This window comes from Pelmatolapia mariae, linkage group LG10_11, assembly GCF_036321145.2.
Source record: "Pelmatolapia mariae isolate MD_Pm_ZW linkage group LG10_11, Pm_UMD_F_2, whole genome shotgun sequence".
Taxonomy (NCBI): Eukaryota; Metazoa; Chordata; class Actinopteri; order Cichliformes; family Cichlidae; genus Pelmatolapia; species Pelmatolapia mariae.
Window position 1 is genome coordinate 38,438,878 of NC_086236.1, and position 18,784 is coordinate 38,457,661.

The 18,784-nt window shown below is 45.7% G+C and overlaps 1 protein-coding gene across 1 annotated transcript; it reads right to left on the reverse strand.

Moving 5' to 3' along the window:
• Positions 1-1,138: 1,138 nt before the first annotated feature.
• On the reverse strand, positions 1,139-7,549 carry LOC134635399 (uncharacterized). The gene is made up of 4 exons (XM_065471712.1): positions 3,383-7,549; positions 2,583-3,153; positions 1,316-1,667; positions 1,139-1,274 (listed from the first exon to the last, which is right to left on the reverse strand). Exons 1-4 carry the CDS (start codon positions 7,547-7,549, stop codon positions 1,139-1,141), a joined length of 5,226 nt encoding a protein of 1,741 aa, XP_065327784.1.
• Positions 7,550-18,784: the final 11,235 nt, after the last annotated feature.

Sequence of the window (18,784 nt, forward strand, 5' to 3'; positions counted from 1 at the left end):
CAGAACCCCAAGTCCCCAAGCCCACCCCAGACCCACCCAGGGGCAGCTAGGCTACCAGGCCGGTAACCTACATCCGCTGGCACAAACCCTCCCCCAGCCCTGCTGCACACAGCCGCCAGAAAAACACTACCCAAGAGCCACCAGACCCCATCCAGGTCATCTATCAAGACTAATATGATCTATTAGAATGTCTCTAAATTAGTTAGAATTAAGATTATTTTTATTTTTCCGGTTCATGAGGAGTGTGGTGGATTTTTGGATGGCATGTATATCTATAACTATCTATAAGTATATACACTATATATCTGTCTTCACTGAACATTGTTACGGGTCCGAAATTGGTGGAGAGTACAAAACCAGGACAGTCCAGAAGATTTGGGTCAAAGTAATCTTTATTGAAGTTCACGCGCGGGAAGACAATCACTGCATACATCAGCAAGGGTCTTCGCCAAAATTATACTTCAGATTGCTTTTATATCATCAGAGTATTATGACGCCCCCTCTTGCGTTTACAATCACATAATTTGCATGTACAGAACATTTATGTATTTTAAGAATTAACTGCAGACACAGGAGTTCCCCTTTTGGCATCTTCTTCCAAAGAAGGCAATAAACTCAGGCCTCTGTGGTCTCCAGGGGCTGGTCTTCTCCACTCGTCACCTGTTGTCAAGACAGAACCTCCAGTGCAGTATGTTAACTGAGTGCCTTCAGGCCTCTTCTTAAATCTGTTTCTAAGTTATATGTAATGTATATATGTGTTTTGTAAGCATGTGTGCAATCTTTCTTAAGCTCCCCATTTCCTTACCAATGTATCACCCAGACATCGCGCTGGATGAAGCTTGTGACCTTTATTTACCTGGGAAAGCTTCAACTCTTTAGGTCATAGAGCTGCACTATGTGTGTAAGGATATAACAATATAAAATGGTTATGACTGCACCTGTGAGAGATTAATATGGTGTCAGTATGTTTAAATGTTTCAAGGCCATCTTAAAGCTATAAGCTATGTGGGTAATGCTATGACAAAGCTATGAAATCTATTGTAATAATGAAGCAATTTTCCTTTATCCTCACAATCCTCCTTTTGACCTCTTCCAAAAGAGGTCACCACACCATGTGCTGTGTCACTCCTCGGCCCTCTCAGTCATTTCTACGTCCATCAATGGCATCATAGACACCGGGGTCACCGCCCCGGGGTCCACTGCCCTCGTAATTACCTTTTCCAACAATCCTCTGACACAAGGAATGAGACAGCATCCGCAGGTGACCAAAATCCCTAGAAAAGCAGATACAGATAGCATGGCAGACATTACAAACCCTTTCCACTGGCCAAACACGGATGTCATCCAGCCCTCAAAGGGATTCTCAATTCCAGAATCTTCATGCATGGTTCTTGACAACGTTTTAAGACCTTCCAGAGCTCGGGTAACTGAGCCATCTGGGGCAGTGTTATTGGGAATGAAAGTACAACACAGGTCACCAAACATAGCACAGACCCCTCCCCTCTCAGCCAGAACCATGTCGAGAGCGAGTCTGTTTTGGACCCCCATTAATGAGGTCGGGCCCAACTGCTCCGCCACTCCCTCAAAGGCATCCCTGGTCAGGTTTGAGAGTCTCAGCAGGTTATAATGGACATAATTTATTCTATCCACATTCTTGTTTGGGGTCACTGGAAAAAGAGCAGAAATGATTGGTAAGTTTTCAAAACCAGCTGCTACTTGATCTGCCAGTTTATACTCGTTAGGAACTCCCCTGGGCACTCCTATGGAGTCGATCCAGGTGGGTGAATTCATCCTAGGATCATATACATGTGTCCCCTTACCCAATACATGTCGCTTACGTCTGGCTGCCAGTGTGCGTGTGTTACTCTGGGGAATTGCTGTCACTCTGTTGCCGATTAATATCAGTTGAGCACCCAACCTTACCATTGCACAGGTCCCGACACTTCCCATTGGAACACGGACCAAAAGAGTTCTTTCCCCACAATAATAGTACAACCCACTTCTAGCCCAGGTACCTATTACTGTGTTCGAGTCATTCTTAGCATTGGTGGTTCTTCCTGTGAGTGTCGTAGCGCACCAGCTGGGATCGATATCTCCCAGCTTGTATTTCACTTTGTCTGTGGAGAACTTAAAGCAAGTATAGTTATCTTTCTTGGGTCTAAATGGTCCTACCTTTGTACCTTTATCAATTGGCGGGAAGAGGCTGGCCAATATTGAACAATTGCCAGTACTCACCGCTTCTCTTGTGATTTGTAGCATGCAGTCATATCCCCATTTGTCCTCTGGATACAGTGGAGCGGGTTCTGTAAACAAACGCGGCCTAGCTGAAGCACAAGCAACACAGTTAGATACATCTTGTTCTTTTGCATTTTGAGCCACCCAGTCCAGCCACAGGTTACTGTCACTGAAACCGGTGGCGCGTTCAATTAAGTCCTGAGGCTTCAACCTGGTGTAATCCACAATCAGGACTCGCCGCTTTTGCTCCTCACGGGCAACAGTTACCGACCCGTTTCCCCAATCCCCTGTACTATTTATGACCGGAGGCTTGGGCTTTGGGTTTACTAAATTCACTCTAATCACACCTGTCGGGTCTGTCCCTGAAACATCGACCCCAATCACCAGGTAGAACACGCCTCCCGGACTATTTGACCTGGGCAAAGAGCTCCATGGCCCCAGAGAGAGGGTGATAGGGTTCTGTGAGGCAGAAAAGTCCCTCTGGATGGCTATCCCTTTCAATCCTTCAGGAACGTGTGGCTCCCACTTCACTCCAGTCCAGGCTACCACCTTGCTCCACCCAGGGATGCACCAGTGCCCTGCGGTATAAGACGCTAGCACTGGGCGGATTCCCTGGCTGGAGTGAGGGTTCCCTCCCCGGGTACAAATATCCGGGTGACTGCAGATCCACACGTCATATCCCCTCCAGCTGCTATTTGCGCCTTTGCAGTTAATCACTTCACACAAATCAAAAGAGTATGAACTCGTGGACCCTTTAACGTAGTCCAATTCCATGCCATTATAAGCGCTGAGACACCCATCCCTTTTACCTGATACCCCTCGTTTGGGCCTCTGTAACGGCCACATTTCAGTGTTCTGTTTTTCAGTCAGTGGAGGGCTGGGCTGACCTCCGTGCTCGGGTGGGCTGTTCCAGGCTATCTGCCAAAAATACACAAAAATACATATTAGCAAAAGTAATACTATCTTATATAACAACCATGTGGTTGTGAGGAGCATTTTTACCAATTTTCTCTCCTCACGCCTCCTGCTACGTGCCTGTATGTCAAATGCGTGCATGTTGTCGTGTGAAACTTATACTTCTTTTATCAAAATATATTTATTTAACTGCTTTCCTTTTTTTTTTTTTTTTTTTTTTTAAATGTGTTACCACTCCCTTGCGTTGGCGTGGGGATCTCCTCCTTTGCTGTTCTTCTTGCTTCGGCCTCCCAGGTAGACTACTGTTCGGCCCGTTGCACGGGGGAGAGGATTTATTCTGCCTCTGGCTGTCGTCAGCTCCCGTGTTCGGTGGAGCTAGGTCGCTGTCCACCAGGCTCTCGTCTGCTGCAGCACACTGCGTCCAGTGATACCAATTTTCACCTTTTCCTTTCAGACGGACCGCTGTGGCCGTCCGAGCCGTCACCTCGTAGGGTCCGGTCCAACGAGGCTCTTTCCACTTCCTCTTTATGACTTTCAGCCACACTGCTTTTGCCTCTGGAACCTCTCCTTCTGCCGTGGGCCTCCCGGCGGTCACCTGTTTTGTAAAACTGGACACAAGAGCTTTTACTTCATTAAAATATTCAGCATGAGACTTGTTACTTCTCTTAGACTGTTCTGTCGCTGGAACCACCGTCCAAGGCGCCGGGAACTGCCGTCCTGTCAGCAGCTCGTAGGGCGTGAAACCTGTGGATTGGTTAACAGAACATCTTATGGTCATCAAAGCAATTGGCAGGGCTGCAACCCAATTCAACCCCGTCTGTGCACAGATTTTAGCCAATTTGTTCTTTAAATTTAGGTTCATTCTTTCTACTTTTCCTTGGGACTGAGGGTGGTACACTGTCCCGAATTTATGCTGGACCCCCAACATTCTCTCCACCTCTGCTAAATCCTTATTTCTAAAATGGGTCCCATTATCTGATCTAATTCTCTTGGGAAACCCATGCCTTGGGATGTAGTGGTTAATCAGACATTTAATCACACTTTTTGCATCCTCTCTTTTAGTCGCCCATGCCTCTGGCCAGCCGGTCAGAGCATCCACACATACCAACAAGTACCTCAGTCCTCCTGGTCCCCCATCCACCATGTCAGTGTAGTCAATCACAATTTCTTCTCCTGGTCTCTCTGGCATGAGGAACTTACCTGGTTCTGGCTTCACCGCTGGTTTTGGATTGTGTGCCCCACAGATCAGACACGTTCTGGCTTTTTCTTTTATCATGTCTCTCAGGTGAGGGTGCCACCAGTGACACAAGTTTCTCTCCATCTGTGCCACACCCACGTGACCAAGTCCATGTGCCTCACTTACCTTCTTTTCAGCCAGCTTGGCTGTTAGAGCCGGTCGCCCGTGGGGCCCTCTCCACAGACCTCCTTCTTTTCTGGCTCCTCGGGCCTGCCACACCTCCTTTTCTTCCTGGGTGACTTCTTCCTGCGCCCTTCTGGCTTCCTCCAACACATTAACGGTTGGCTCTTCTTCAGCAATAACCTCCACCATCTGTCTCCGTCCTTTGTAGCCTGCTGCTTCTTTGGCGGCTTCATCTGCTTTCTGGTTCCCTTTTGCTACCATTGTGTTTTCTTGAGAGTGTGCTTTACATTTTATGATACTTACCATGTCTGGGTCGTTCAGAGCGTCTTCCAGTTCCTCCATTTCCTTCTTATGGCATATTGGGGCATTGGTTGCTGTTCTGAAACCTGCTCTCTTCCATTGAGCGAGTTCCACGTGAGCTGCCCCGAATGCATAAGCTGAATCAGTGTAGATGTTCACCTTCATGTTCTTGGCCAGTCTCAGGGCTCGAGTCAGGGCTATTACTTCAGCTCTCTGTGCTGACTGCTGACCTTCTATTCTTCCAGCTTCTTTTACCTCATACTGTCGTCCTCTTCTGGAAACCACCGCGTATCCTGCTTTCAGTCCTTCTTCATCCCGGTGACAACAGCCGTCTGTGAACCAGTCCTCCGCACCTATGATAGGTTCTGCTTTCAAATCTTCTCTGACCTTCTCTTCAGCTTCAGCTCTTTTGGCACAGTCGTGTGGTTCCCCTGACCCCATCAAGTCTGCCATGTTTATGCCCTCATGTGTAAACGTCAAGTTTGGAGCATCCAGGACTTTGCTCAGTCTCTGTTGTCTCAGTGGTGTCATTGTGAAGGCTTGTGAGTTCACATATGCTACTACACTGTGTGTGGTGAGCACTTTAAGTGGATGTTCTCTTACTACATGTGCTGTTTTCTGAATGATTTTGGCTACCCCAGCTGCATGCTGTGTACATGGGGGATGTCTGGCCTCTGTTGGATTTAATCTTACACTGACATACATAAGCACATCCCTGCCTCCTCCTTTTTTCTGAAACAAAACGCCATTCACAATCTCATTTGTTTCAGAAACATCAAGATAGAATGGTTCATCATAGTTGGGTGTGGCCAGATCTGTTGCTCTGGACAGGTCTTGTTTCAGTGAGATGAATGCTGTCTCTGTTGGTGGTGTCCATGGTAGCTCGGCCTTAAGGTTTCGAACGCCCACCTTTTTGATCAGGTCCCTTAATGGGGCCGTCTTACCCGCATAGTTCGGGATAAACTGTCTGCTGTAGCCTGTTAGGCCAAGAAAGGAAAGTAGTTCCTTCACAGTTCTTGGTTTTGGGTGTGTCAGAATCTGGTCTCTGTGTGTGTTCATTAAACCCACTGACCTGTGTGCAATGACTCGGCCCAGAAATGTTACTTCCGGTCGGACCAGCTGCAGTTTTTCTTTACTTACTTTAAACCCACATTCTGCCAAGCGGTTCAGAACCACCAGAGAGGCTGCTGTGCAGGCGGATGCGGACGGGGCTGCTATTAACAAGTCATCCACGTACTGAATGAGTGTACAACCTTCAGGCAGATGGCACGGTGACAGCGCGTCTTTCAGCACCTGGTTGAAAATGCCTGGAGACAAGGCGAAACCCTGTGGTAGGCGTGTGTATCTGTACTGCTGTCCTCTGTATGTGAATGAAAAAATGTCCCTGAGTGATTCATGCAGAGGGAGACAAAAGAAAGCATTAGCAAGATCAATACATGTAAACCACTTTTGTTCCCACGAGATGGCAGTTAAAGCCGTGTATGGGTTTGGTACAGGCACGGTGTCTGTACGTAGTATTGCATTAATCGCTCTCAAATCATGTGCCATCCTGTATTTGCCTGTCCCGTGCTTTTCTACTGGCAGAATAGGTGTGTTCCAGTATGATAGAGAGGGCTCGAGCACACCTACTTTCAACAACCCCTCAATTGTTTCTGCAATTCCTTCCTCAGCTTCTGGTTTGTGTCTGTACTGAGGTCTCTCAATTGGCACTTCCGATTTCAGCTGAAACAGGACGGGTGAACAATTGGCCAGGCCAACATCCGTGGGCCCTGTTGACCACAAACAGTCAGGGAGCTGTGAAAGTGCTGCAACTGCGTCAGGGTGGTCTGTTTTTTCCCTGCCGTGTGTTCTTGAAATTTCTTTGTGTTCTACAACCACCGCGTCGTTGGACAGACAGGTGATTCGGTAGGTTTTGCACTGTGGTGCATACCAGACATTTGGGATTTGAGTACTTTGCCACCAGCTGTTATCCAGGGCTCGCTTGACCATCGGACCCAACTCTCTGGCCTGATGACCGACGTGGACCGCCAAAGTGACATGGGGAGCTGAATCGGAGCCCATCTCGTACCAAAGCAGTTGTTCTTCCGTCAATTTCGCAGCCGCTGCTACCCCTTCCGGGCCCACATAAATGTTATGGCAACGCACACTCCAAATTTGACCTTCGAGGTCATTTTCAAAATTTTCTCGGTACGTGTCATCGTCGTCCCTATCATAAAACAGAGTGACGTGGTAAGGGTCACGCGGCGGGGTGTAGACGGCCAGGCTCATTATCCAGGGTCTCCACAGCTCATATTGTCTCAGAATGCCGTCTTCCACCAGCCTCCCCCAGTAGATGTCGGCTGTAGCTTGTTCAGAGTCTTGGATCAGATATTGAGTCTTTGTGAGTGTCCCCAGGCACGGGAACTGATTTCCGCCTGGCAAAGTAACCGTCAGGCCATCCGCGGAACAGGTGATGGTAGCTCCTAGCTTCACAAGCAGATCCCTGCCCATGAGATTTACTGGTACCTGCGGCGACACCACATATCTGTGCTTCAAAGTCTGTTTTCCCAGCTCCGTCAGTGCTGGATCAGTTAGTGGCAGAGTCATTGGAACCCCGGAGAAACCAACCACGCTCACAGTGTGGTCAGAGATGGTTGCACTGTTTGGTGTGGATATAAGCGTGGAGTAGGTCGCTCCAGTGTCCACCAGGAAGGTCAGTGGTGTCCCTTCCACAGTCATTGACAGCATGGGATCTGCCATTCCCACACCGTCCGGTTTCTCAGGGCCCCGTCAATATTGCTCTTCCCAGCCCCAGTCTGCCACTGGATACTGGGCGAGTGGCGCTGCACCTGGGTTAGGAGCTTGGTGTCCACCTCTGTATACACCTCTTCCTCTGGGAGTTCCCCGTGCCTGGGTTTGGTAGCCTCGCCCACGGTAGTTTTGGGGCTGTTCCGGGCAGTCTCTCGCCCAATGTCCCTCTGCTCCACATCTCAGACAGGCATTCCATGACGTATAGCTGGGATTCCCCGTCCCACGAGCCCTTTGTCCTCTCCCGGCGTAACCACCACGCCCTCTGTACGGTCTCGCCACCCCCCAATTCCCCGCGGGTTGTCTCTGCCTTGGTGCGTTGGCGGGCCAGCGGTCATCAGGATAAAGGTTGGGGTCCAGATCTGGCCACTCAGGCACGGGATCAGGCTGTGGCTTCGCCACCATCATTTTCTTTGTGGCTTCTTTGGCTTCTTTCTTTTTCTCATCTACTTTAATTCGTGCCTCTGCCAGCTGATATTTTACGAGCGCCGCCTGCGCTTCCTCCAGCTCCCTTTTCTGCTTGGTCACATCGTCCCTTTCCAACATCAACCGATGCGTTACATGCCTCTCCCATTGGGTGGAGTCGGCCACAGCAAAGTCTGGATTTTTCTCCAAATCAACTCTCACCTGCTGAGGCAGCCCTGCCAGCACCGCCGCTCTGAACCAAGCTCTTGATTCTCCTTCTTGGCCAGGATGTATCCCTGTTTCTGACATCCACTGCTCTTTTGCTCTTGCTAGAAACTCTAACGGTGTGTATTGTGGATCCCAGACTATTTTAGGAATGGCTCCCGTGTTTGGGGTCGGGTACTTCTCACGCACTGCGTCCGCTAGAGCATTTCGCACATTGCGATATGGCATGTTGTTAGCGTATTCAGTTGTTCCTGCCATTTCCTCCACGTCAGCCAGCCCGCAGGCCACCATCGCTCTCCCAGCGAGGGCGCGGAAGTCTCCCAGCGCAATCTCCTCTCCTTCCGTCAACGCCCCCAGCTTCCTCAGCCATCTTGCTCCTCCTTCTGTCACGGGAGGTAATTGTCTAACCAATGCTTCCAGATCTCTTACCTTATATGCTCGGTATATTGGTTCATGTTTGGGTCCCATTATCAGCGGCAAGTTACGGCTTGGTCTTGGGGCTTCATCCTCAAATTCCACTTCTCTGCTCTTCCCATTCTTTCCTGAATTTCTTGACGTGTCAAATATGGATTGGCGCTCCCCTTTGACGGTGGGCCTAGGTTTTGTATCTGGGGCTCTGTACACTGTTCTACTGCGCAAATCCAGATTTCTGTCCTGCTCACAGGCGCCTTTTCCTTCAGTCTCCTCATGTTCTTCGTCCTCCTCTTCTTCCGATGAGGTCTTGCGATCTTTTATGTCCTCCTCCATCACTCTCCTCAGTACTTTCTTCCCTTTCCATCCAGGCTTGAGATCCTTCATTTCCTCCTCCGCAAGTTCCTTCAGGGCTTTTTGCTTTGCGGCGGTCAACGTTTCTACTACCGCCAGTAGGGCGTCTCTGTCCTCGTGCATACGCCCACGAACTTGCCCGTCCCAGAGGTCCTTCTTCTGTGTGAACTGATTGCCTGGGTGGCTCACTCTCTGTCCCATGTGGAACGGCAACTCAGCAAACTCTGACCTTCTTTCTTCTTCATCTGGTGAAGTCACCTCTTCAGTCGGGGCAGCAGGTGAGGCTTCGGTGTGAGACACCACCGTCGCTGCCGGTTCTCCTGCTGAGTCCTGCATCGTCCGGGCCAGGCGACACGATACCACACCTGGACCTGCGGTACAGGCCGTCTGTGTCCCTGCATTCTCCATGTGCTGCTGTCCCACCGCCGTCATTTCCTCAGCTTGTGTTGCCCCGGGCATGCTTGAGTACTGGACATTTACGAGTCCTCCGACCGCAATGCCAGTTTGTCCACCAGGGCCATGCACTTGTCCTCCTTCTATGGTCATTACCGGCATCACATAAGGGGGAGGAGCCTCGGCTCCACCAGGCTGTGGCGGGGCACTGGGAAGTTGAGTGATCCACGGATATATTGTTGGTGTGTGAGGGTTATTCACTCCTTCGCTTTTTAGCGTCAGTTTTATCATTTTGTCCTCCAACTTTTCATTATCTTCCTGTAATTTCTGCATTAATTTCATTATACTTGCCATTTCTTCTTCCTTTGCTCGATCATAGTCTTCCACTTTTTCCTTCATCCAGGACGACACTGCACTGCACATCATCATCCACTTGCAGCAGTTCCCATGCATTGCCTTCAGGGCCGTCATTTCCTTTTTTGTTTTCCGGTTGACTGAGCGGCCTCCTGATTGCTCCTGTAAGTTTTTCAGTATCTTCTCACATCTCTCTCCCTCTGTTTTAAGCACGGCGTCCAGTGGTGTCCTTTCATCTAAACCTTTGTGTTGTAATTCAAGAATTTTGCTTACCTCTTCTTCCATGGCTCGACACTCCTTCTCAGCTGCTTTAGATGAACCTGTACAGGCCATCCTTATGGCCTTTTTCAGCTCCTCCATCTGGTCTTTCAATGTTTTGTAGCGTCTCTGTCCGGTACCTGAGCTGTCAGCCATTTTGTGTCTTCCTGTAAGACAGCACTTACCTCTTCAAAATGGCTGCTGTCGGCTCCTCCCTTTCAGTCACCCACCGGCACTTCCCAGTTCAGCTCAGTGCTCGTCCGTCCGCTCTAACAGTCACTTCCTCTTTTTAATTCTGCTTGGTGACACACACACACAGTGAACTCATGATCCACCACATCATTCGTATCATCAGGCACCCATTCACCCCTTACCCAAAGGCAGTCAGCATAGGAAAATATAGAAAAAGTGAAATACCTACCACTCAATTAATCATTGTTATGTTAGTGTGTTTGGTTTGGTTTTGTGTGTAACAATGTGAATAAAACTATTTCTGCACCCCTCAAGGGACCTCAGTATGCCTGTCAGGAAACAGATGCACTGCCATTCACGCACCAGTGAGCAAAGGGGAACCACACCCTAGCTGTCTAGGGACCAAGCATGTCTTCAGCACATGTCATCTAATAATACATCAGACGTTATCAGCTAAAGCAATTATGCACAAGCTTCAGATCAATATTTCAAACTAGCACGTTATTACCGCAAATGCAAGGCTACTAAAACACCACCTTAACATTATTACTGTCACTCTCCATGTCCTTCATCTTGTGATGTCTCTGGGGAAATCTGAACGTCCTCGCACAAATCCACTATAGCACTAAATAATGAAAAGCTCGTGGTCAACCACCAGACAATTTCAGCTTCTGTAATAGTTGTGGCCACTTCAATATCCACAGGGTCGTCCGGCGCGTCTGCCCGTTCTCCATGGAAAACCCGACTCGCCCTGTAGAGACCCTCCCCCAGAGGAATAAGTTTTATGCTGCAGTAACCAAAAGTGAACATCTTCCTCTTTCAAAGTATTATGCGTGTTCTGAGAAATAGCAAACAAAATTAATTGACTTCCTACCATGTGCTAGGCTGCACAGCACATGTAATGAAGCTGAAAATGTAAACTAGACATATAACAGGAAATTAAACATAGGCCTATTACACAACAGTGGCATATAGCTCTACAGTTCTGCGGCCTCCTCGCTATTGTGTTCTACAATCTCCCGCAGGGAGGTTACCAAACGCAGGCAATCATGTAATAGCAGGGGGAATTCTGTTTCAGTCAAATTAAGAGTGATACTGAAGTAATGATCAGTAAGACCAACCTCACAGCAAACCCGCAGTTCAGTTTCTACCCACCACGTGTCACCAGAGGTCACTGGAGTCAACACCAGACTGAAAGTGAATCCAGTCATATTTCTACTAACCGACTCCAAATCAACATCTTGTGTGTCCTCCATTAAATGTACGTGTGCTCTTTAAGACTGACAGTCCAATGTCCTACACACACAAATACAATGCGAGCTATCCCGTCCACTGGAAGTTAATGTCAAAATCCTGAAAAGCGCGCTCACAAAGGTCCGGAAAGTCACGTTCCGCCTCAACGGGATTAGTATAGGGATTACAGTATAATTCCAGTGCCCGAAAAATAATCAGACTGCGATTGGTAAAGTCTAATAGGAGTTGTTGCGAATTTCTTATTACTGCAGTTACTAAAAAACCATAACGAACGTCTGAAAGCAGAGCTTCACAACGACAGGTGACGTTTGCAATATCACCTGTCCATGTATATTCAACCACACAAGAGCCGCTATCAAACATGCGAGCTAAATGAGGCAGGGAGTTATCCCCGCCACTCAAACAGAATGTTAAAGTCCCTGAATGCCGTTGCACAAAATATAGCAAAGTCCCGTTCTGCGTCAGTGGGGCTTAAGTTTATATGTTCTCTACAGTACAATCGAATAGCAGTAAATATAACGACACAACTGCATGCAAAGTCTACTAATCTGTCTTCTGATCTGTCTATCAGTGAGGTAACTTTAAAACCGTAAGTAATGTCTGAAGAGACAAGGTGACATCGACAGGTTACAACATAAAACTCACCTATCGGCGTATGTTGAAGTAAGCAATAGCCAGAATCAGGCATGTGTGTATGTGTAAAGTGTATATTATATACTTAAAATATTAAAAGTACAAAGAAACTACAAAACGCAAGTGCTATGAAGTACATCAAGAGTGAAATAGTTCCGGTACGAGAAAAATAGAAGCTAGAACAATGCACAATAATTTTAACAACCGTAATATAAACAAAGTAAAATAAAAGTTATTTCCTTAAAACACCATATAGAACAGACGTGCTAACAACCAAGTAAAAATTAAAGTAATTCTTTCCTTAAAACACCAGCAAGTCGTTTTTGAACCCAGGCTGTGCAGGCAGTCATTAGGCACTCATTAGTAAACCGGAAATGTAACTTCAAGTAAGTCAGAGACACCTAATTTACATAGACACAGACACACACAGTGTAAAAATAACCCGCTTGTTGCGTTGCACTTGGCAGGCAGACAACATATACAAACCCAAAATTACAGTAAAAATCTCACACACAGACGTCTTATAAAAGTCATATATACAATCATATATACATGGCCTTAAAAGTGCGTACCCTACAGAATTTAGACAAATTTTAAATTAACCCTCCAAGGGACAAACTCCAAGTTTTTGATAATCAATGACAGTATCAGGTCCAACCTGTATCTGTTCTAATTCCTAAGGTTCCTAAGTTAATTTAAAAGCGTCCAACGCCCAAGGTCCAACCTTTGCTACCCAAAAAAGTGCATAAACCGTTCCAAACGGTCAACTGATCCAATCAGTAGCTATTTTGGACCGTCCTCAGTTGTCCACGATTGCCAATCGAACTATCCCGTCCAACGGAAAATCCTGAGCGTCCCCAGGAAGTTGGGAGCGTCACCTCCGAACAATGCACTTCTTAGAACTCCCAGAGTTCCGTTCTACAGAAATTTAATTACTTTTGAAGACACCCTATGAAACCACCAAACCTACTATAATGATGTCCAAGCCCAGCTTTATAATCAATTAAGACTGTATTACCATATACAGATTTCAAATGACCTATATCCTAAATTCAGTAGTCCAACTACTTTACTTTGTCTTTTTCCTATTTCCGTTACTTTTACCTTTTCTTATTCAGCAGTCCAACTGCATTTAACTTATCCTTTTCTTATTTCAATGTATAAACTACACAACATCAGAACCTAAGAACACAAACAGTCATCAGTAATCTAATGAGTAGACATCAATTTCAATCATCCAATTCGGCACGCTTCGGAATATTTCAACAGGTAGTGCCTACCTTGTGAGATGGGCTGCCCTTTGTCCACTCAAATCGATCACTGCCTCCTGATTGTGCGACCCCCTCGGACGTCCACAACGCCACTCTCTCCTCAACCAACACCGGCCAATGCACCAATTGTTACGGGTCCGAAATTGGTGGAGAGTACAAAACCAGGACAGTCCAGAAGATTTGGGTCAAAGTAATCTTTATTGAAGTTCACGCGCGGGAAGACAATCACTGCATACATCAGCAAGGGTCTTCGCCAAAATTATACTTCAGATTGCTTTTATATCATCAGAGTATTATGACGCCCCCTCTTGCGTTTACAATCACATAATTTGCATGTACAGAACATTTATGTATTTTAAGAATTAACTGCAGACACAGGAGTTCCCCTTTTGGCATCTTCTTCCAAAGAAGGCAATAAACTCAGGCCTCTGTGGTCTCCAGGGGCTGGTCTTCTCCACTCGTCACCTGTTGTCAAGACAGAACCTCCAGTGCAGTATGTTAACTGAGTGCCTTCAGGCCTCTTCTTAAATCTGTTTCTAAGTTATATGTAATGTATATATGTGTTTTGTAAGCATGTGTGCAATCTTTCTTAAGCTCCCCATTTCCTTACCAATGTATCACCCAGACATCGCGCTGGATGAAGCTTGTGACCTTTATTTACCTGGGAAAGCTTCAACTCTTTAGGTCATAGAGCTGCACTATGTGTGTAAGGATATAACAATATAAAATGGTTATGACTGCACCTGTGAGAGATTAATATGGTGTCAGTATGTTTAAATGTTTCAAGGCCATCTTAAAGCTATAAGCTATGTGGGTAATGCTATGACAAAGCTATGAAATCTATTGTAATAATGAAGCAATTTTCCTTTATCCTCACAACATATATATACTGTAACTTTCATGTAGACTCGTAAGCACACCATGGTTTATTAAGGTGGTACAGTAACAGGGCAGTTAGTGCCGGGGAGAGTTCTCCTGAATAACTCACTCTCCAGCTCCGGTCACTTACCACGCCCCCAGTACACACTCATGACAGACATGTCTCTTAGAAAATTGTAACATTGTAACAGAGATACTGAAATCATCACAATAAAATCACCTGAAGTATCATTATAATACCACATAATCACACAAACACACACACACACACACACACTACACACTGGAATGTTTTATATATGATGATCACCATGTTACGCATGTAACCTATGTAGTTTAAGTATTATTCACATGTATTATCACTTCCGGCGCCCCCCGTGTGCGGCAGCCTGTTACAGCAGCTCTGCTCATTCCGAGTTTCTTTCTTTCTTATCTTTTCTTCTCGTAATTTTTCTATAACTAACGTATTAGTAATTAGACTCTGCAACCATGTTCTACCGTTTTGTGCTAGTTCTGGTCGTTTTTCTTAGTTTTTTTCTACTTTTTTCACCCGTGTGTGGGGACCCAGAGCAGGGATCCTTTGTTTACAGTAAGGATCAGCTGTCAGCGCTGCGTCCCACAGCAGTACTGCCGGCGAACAGACCCGACATTCCCAGCGAGCTGAGGAGGAAAAGACGGGGGTGTCGTGCTGGGAAGGAGTGCCGTCGCCCGAGAAGGAGACGTTATCGACCATCTCTTCCTTCTGTAATTATTGGAAATGTACGGTCTTTGCACAATAAATTGGATGAGCTCACGTCGCTAACCTGGTCACAGAGGGAATACCGGCAATGTAGCATCATGATGCTAACGGAGTCGTGGCTAACACCGCTAACTCCGGACACGAGTGTGACACTACCGGGATTCCAGCTGCTTCGAGCGGACAGGACAAGAGACAGCGGTAAGAGGAAAGGAGGGGGACTGGCAGTGTTTGTGAATGACAGATGGTATAACCCTGGGCACATCACTGTGAAAGAACAACTCTGCAGCAGAGACATTCTGCTATAGTCGGCCTCATCACTGATGGGGACGACAAGGAGTACAGAGGACTGACTCAGGACTTTGTGGACTGGTGCCAGCTGAACTACCTCCAGATCAATGCCAGTAAAACCAAGGAGCTGGTGGTAGACTTCCGCAGGCACAAACATCCTCCACTGCAACCACTGAACATCCAAGGTATGGACATTGAGACTGTGGACAGCTACAGGTACCTTGGTGTTCATCTGAACAACAAACTGGACTGGACTCATAACTCAGACGCCCTCTACAGGAAAGGGCAGAGCAGACTGTACCTGCTGCGGAGACTCAGGTCGTTTGGAGTGGAGGGCCCACTCCTGAAGACCTTCTATGACTCTGTGGTGGCCTCAGCCATCTTTTATGGTGTGGTCTGCTGGGGCGGCAGCATCTCTTCTGGGGACAGGAAGAGACTGAACAGGCTGATCCGAAGGGCCAGCTCTGTTCTAGGATGCCCTCTGGACCCAGTGGAGGTGGTGAGTGACAGGAGAATGGTGGCTAAGCTGTCATCCCTGCTGGACAACATCTCCCACCCCATGCATGAGACTGTGACAGCACTGAGCAGCTCCTTCAGTGGCAGGCTGCGGCACCCACAGTGTGGGACGGAGAGATTTCGCAGGTCTTTCCTCCCCACTGCTGTCAGACTCCACAACAAAGACTTTAACTGATCAAACACACACATCCACAAATGTGCAATAACACAAATGTGCAATAATCTTTCTGGCACCGTTGTATTTTTCACTCTGTTGTATATAGCATTTGTATTCTATTTTTATCCTATTGTATATTTTATTCTATTTTATTCTACTGTATATAGTATTCTATTTTTATTCTATTCTGTACAGTTGTGTACTGTATTTATTCTTATTTTATTTTATTCTAATTGTCCTTCATAACTTTTGCACTGTCCACTTCCTGCTGTGACAAAACAAATTTCCCACGTGTGGGACTAATAAAGGTTATCTTATCTTATCTTGTATATGATAAGAATACAACAAGCAGTCCCTTGCTGACTGCTTGTTGTAAGATTTAATAATTAGGAATCATGTGTGATATTTGACTATGTTGTGACCTGTTGTGATAAGCCAAAGCAAAGGGTAACCAGAGTCCTGATTGGCCCCTGACCAGGACCTTGGCCGGTACCTGAGCCTGTAGCTGCTGTTTTTGGTTGGAGGACCAGGGGAAAGTTACTCAGCAGCAGGGGGCGGGGCTACTGGTCCCTATATATTAGGGGGACACCTTTTTCCTGCTGCTTCTGTCTGTCTGTCTCTGTGTTGCCCTGCTCTCTGTGCTTAGGGCATGTATTTTCTTGCTGTTTGTATGATTCAGTGTATTCAACTCTTTTCCAAGAATTTGACTCTTTTCCAGAGGATCGTTTTGAGTGCACTGATTTTAACTGGATCTAAAAAAGTTGGATCTCCAAATCATTGGTCTGATAAGGTTATCATGATGGCATGTTGGTGAGAACTATGTGGGCTTTATTCATCTTTGTAGTAACGTAACAAGCAAACTAGAGAGGAGGCTGGAATATTACATTTCAGACACTTTGATAATTTGTCACACATCCAGCGTCAAAACCTCTGAATTGGTGGACAGAACCAAAAAGCGTGGATGTAATTGTCAGGTGTATTGCCTTGACCGTGTGAGCAGTTGTTAGAAGATGTAAAACCTGTCTTGAACATCCGTTAACCTGTATGTGGGGAATTATAATTTCCAAAACCAAAGGGAAAACCAAATTTATGTAAAGTTGCAAATAAAAGTTTCCAGTTAACTCTATCAAACGCTTTTTCTGCATCTAGAGACAATATTGTGGTTTCAGTGTTTTTACTACATAAGTAGTCTATTAAATTAAGTAATCTATGTGTATTTGTTGATGAGTGCCTACCTTTTATGAAACCAGTTTGGTCAGGATGAATTAAAAGGGGGGTTATCTTCTCTAATCTCTTTGAGAGAGCTTTGCAGATTATTTTGAGGTCTACATTTATAAGGGATATTGGACGATAGCTTGAGGGAAATACAGGGTCTTTGCCTAGTTTTAGCAGGAGACTAATATTGGCAGAATTCATATTTTATGGTAGTCTGCCATTTTCTTTGTTTTCCTGCAACATTCTGTGGAATACTGGTGCCAGAGTTATCCGGAATTCTTTGTAGAATTCTGCTGGAAAGCCATCTGGACCTGGAGCCTTATTATTGGGCGTACTTATCAGAGCTTCCTCGAGTTCACCTGGTGTCAGCGGCGAATCCAGTGCCATTGCTTGACTGTCTAGTAATTTTGGAAGAATTACGTTGTCAAGAAACTGCTCAATTTCATTATTATATGGGGTTATTTGTGGTGAATATAAAATGTTATAAAAATGTTGTTTATTCTTTCAGGGTCATATATTGTGTTCCCAGATAAATCTTTAACAGCACATATAGTTGTTAATTTATTTATTTATTTTAGCTGGTTAGCTAGAAATCAACTGGATTTGTTACCAGGTTCAAAATTTTGCAAGCGAAGTCTTTGTACTAAGAATTTGGGGTTTTTATATTATTAATTTCAGTTATTCTAGTTTTGTTTTACTTATTTAAATATTTAATTTTTACCCAAGTGTACCTTACTGAATATTTGTTTCATCCCCCCATCATACGCTGCTACCCCCTTTATTTTATTCTATTGCACAATACTTTGTCACTTTCTAGAATCGCCTGCACTGATAGTTATTTATTCACCAGGATATAGTTATATATTTTACTTCGTTTGAGTTATTTGATACCATGTCTTGCACTATCCTACTGTATATTACTGTACACTACTATTCTTATTGTATATATTGTATATCTTATATCTTATTCATCTGTTCCTCTGTCTCTCCTGCTGCTTTGAGCATGTACATGACAAAAGAATTTCCCTCGGGATAAATAAAGTTATTCTTATTCTTATTCTTAATACAGTATTTCCTGATCTTGGTGGGACACGTAGGCTCCTTCTAAGGATTTGATGTTTTTTTTCTAATTCCTGAATGTTTTTGTTTTCTCTTTTCTTTTTATGTGATGAGAACGAAATTATTTTACCTCTCATCACAGCCTTCCAGCTTCACAGAGAACAGACGCTGGTCATTACAGGCTAAATATAAAGTACACTCTTTATTAAAATATTTAATAAAGTCTTCATCTTTAAGCAGTGATGTATTAAATCTCCAGTTTTTATTTGGCAGAATGATCTTCTTATGTATTAGTATTAGAGATACAGGAGCATGACTGCTGACAGCTATGGGGTCAGTCTCAGTGTCTGAAATGTCACTCAGCAGTGAGCTGCTGATAGGAAATGATCCAGACGAGAGGAGTGATGGACATGTGAGAAGAAAGAATATTCCTTACTGTTGGGGTGAAGGAAGCGCCATGCGTGGCAAAGTCCAAATTTGCTCATGTACTGTTTAACTATATTTGTGGACTGCCAGTTGCACTGAGTTCCTGCTGTACTGAGCCTGTCCTTTTCTTCAGTTAGTCCAAGGTTGAGGTCGCCCCC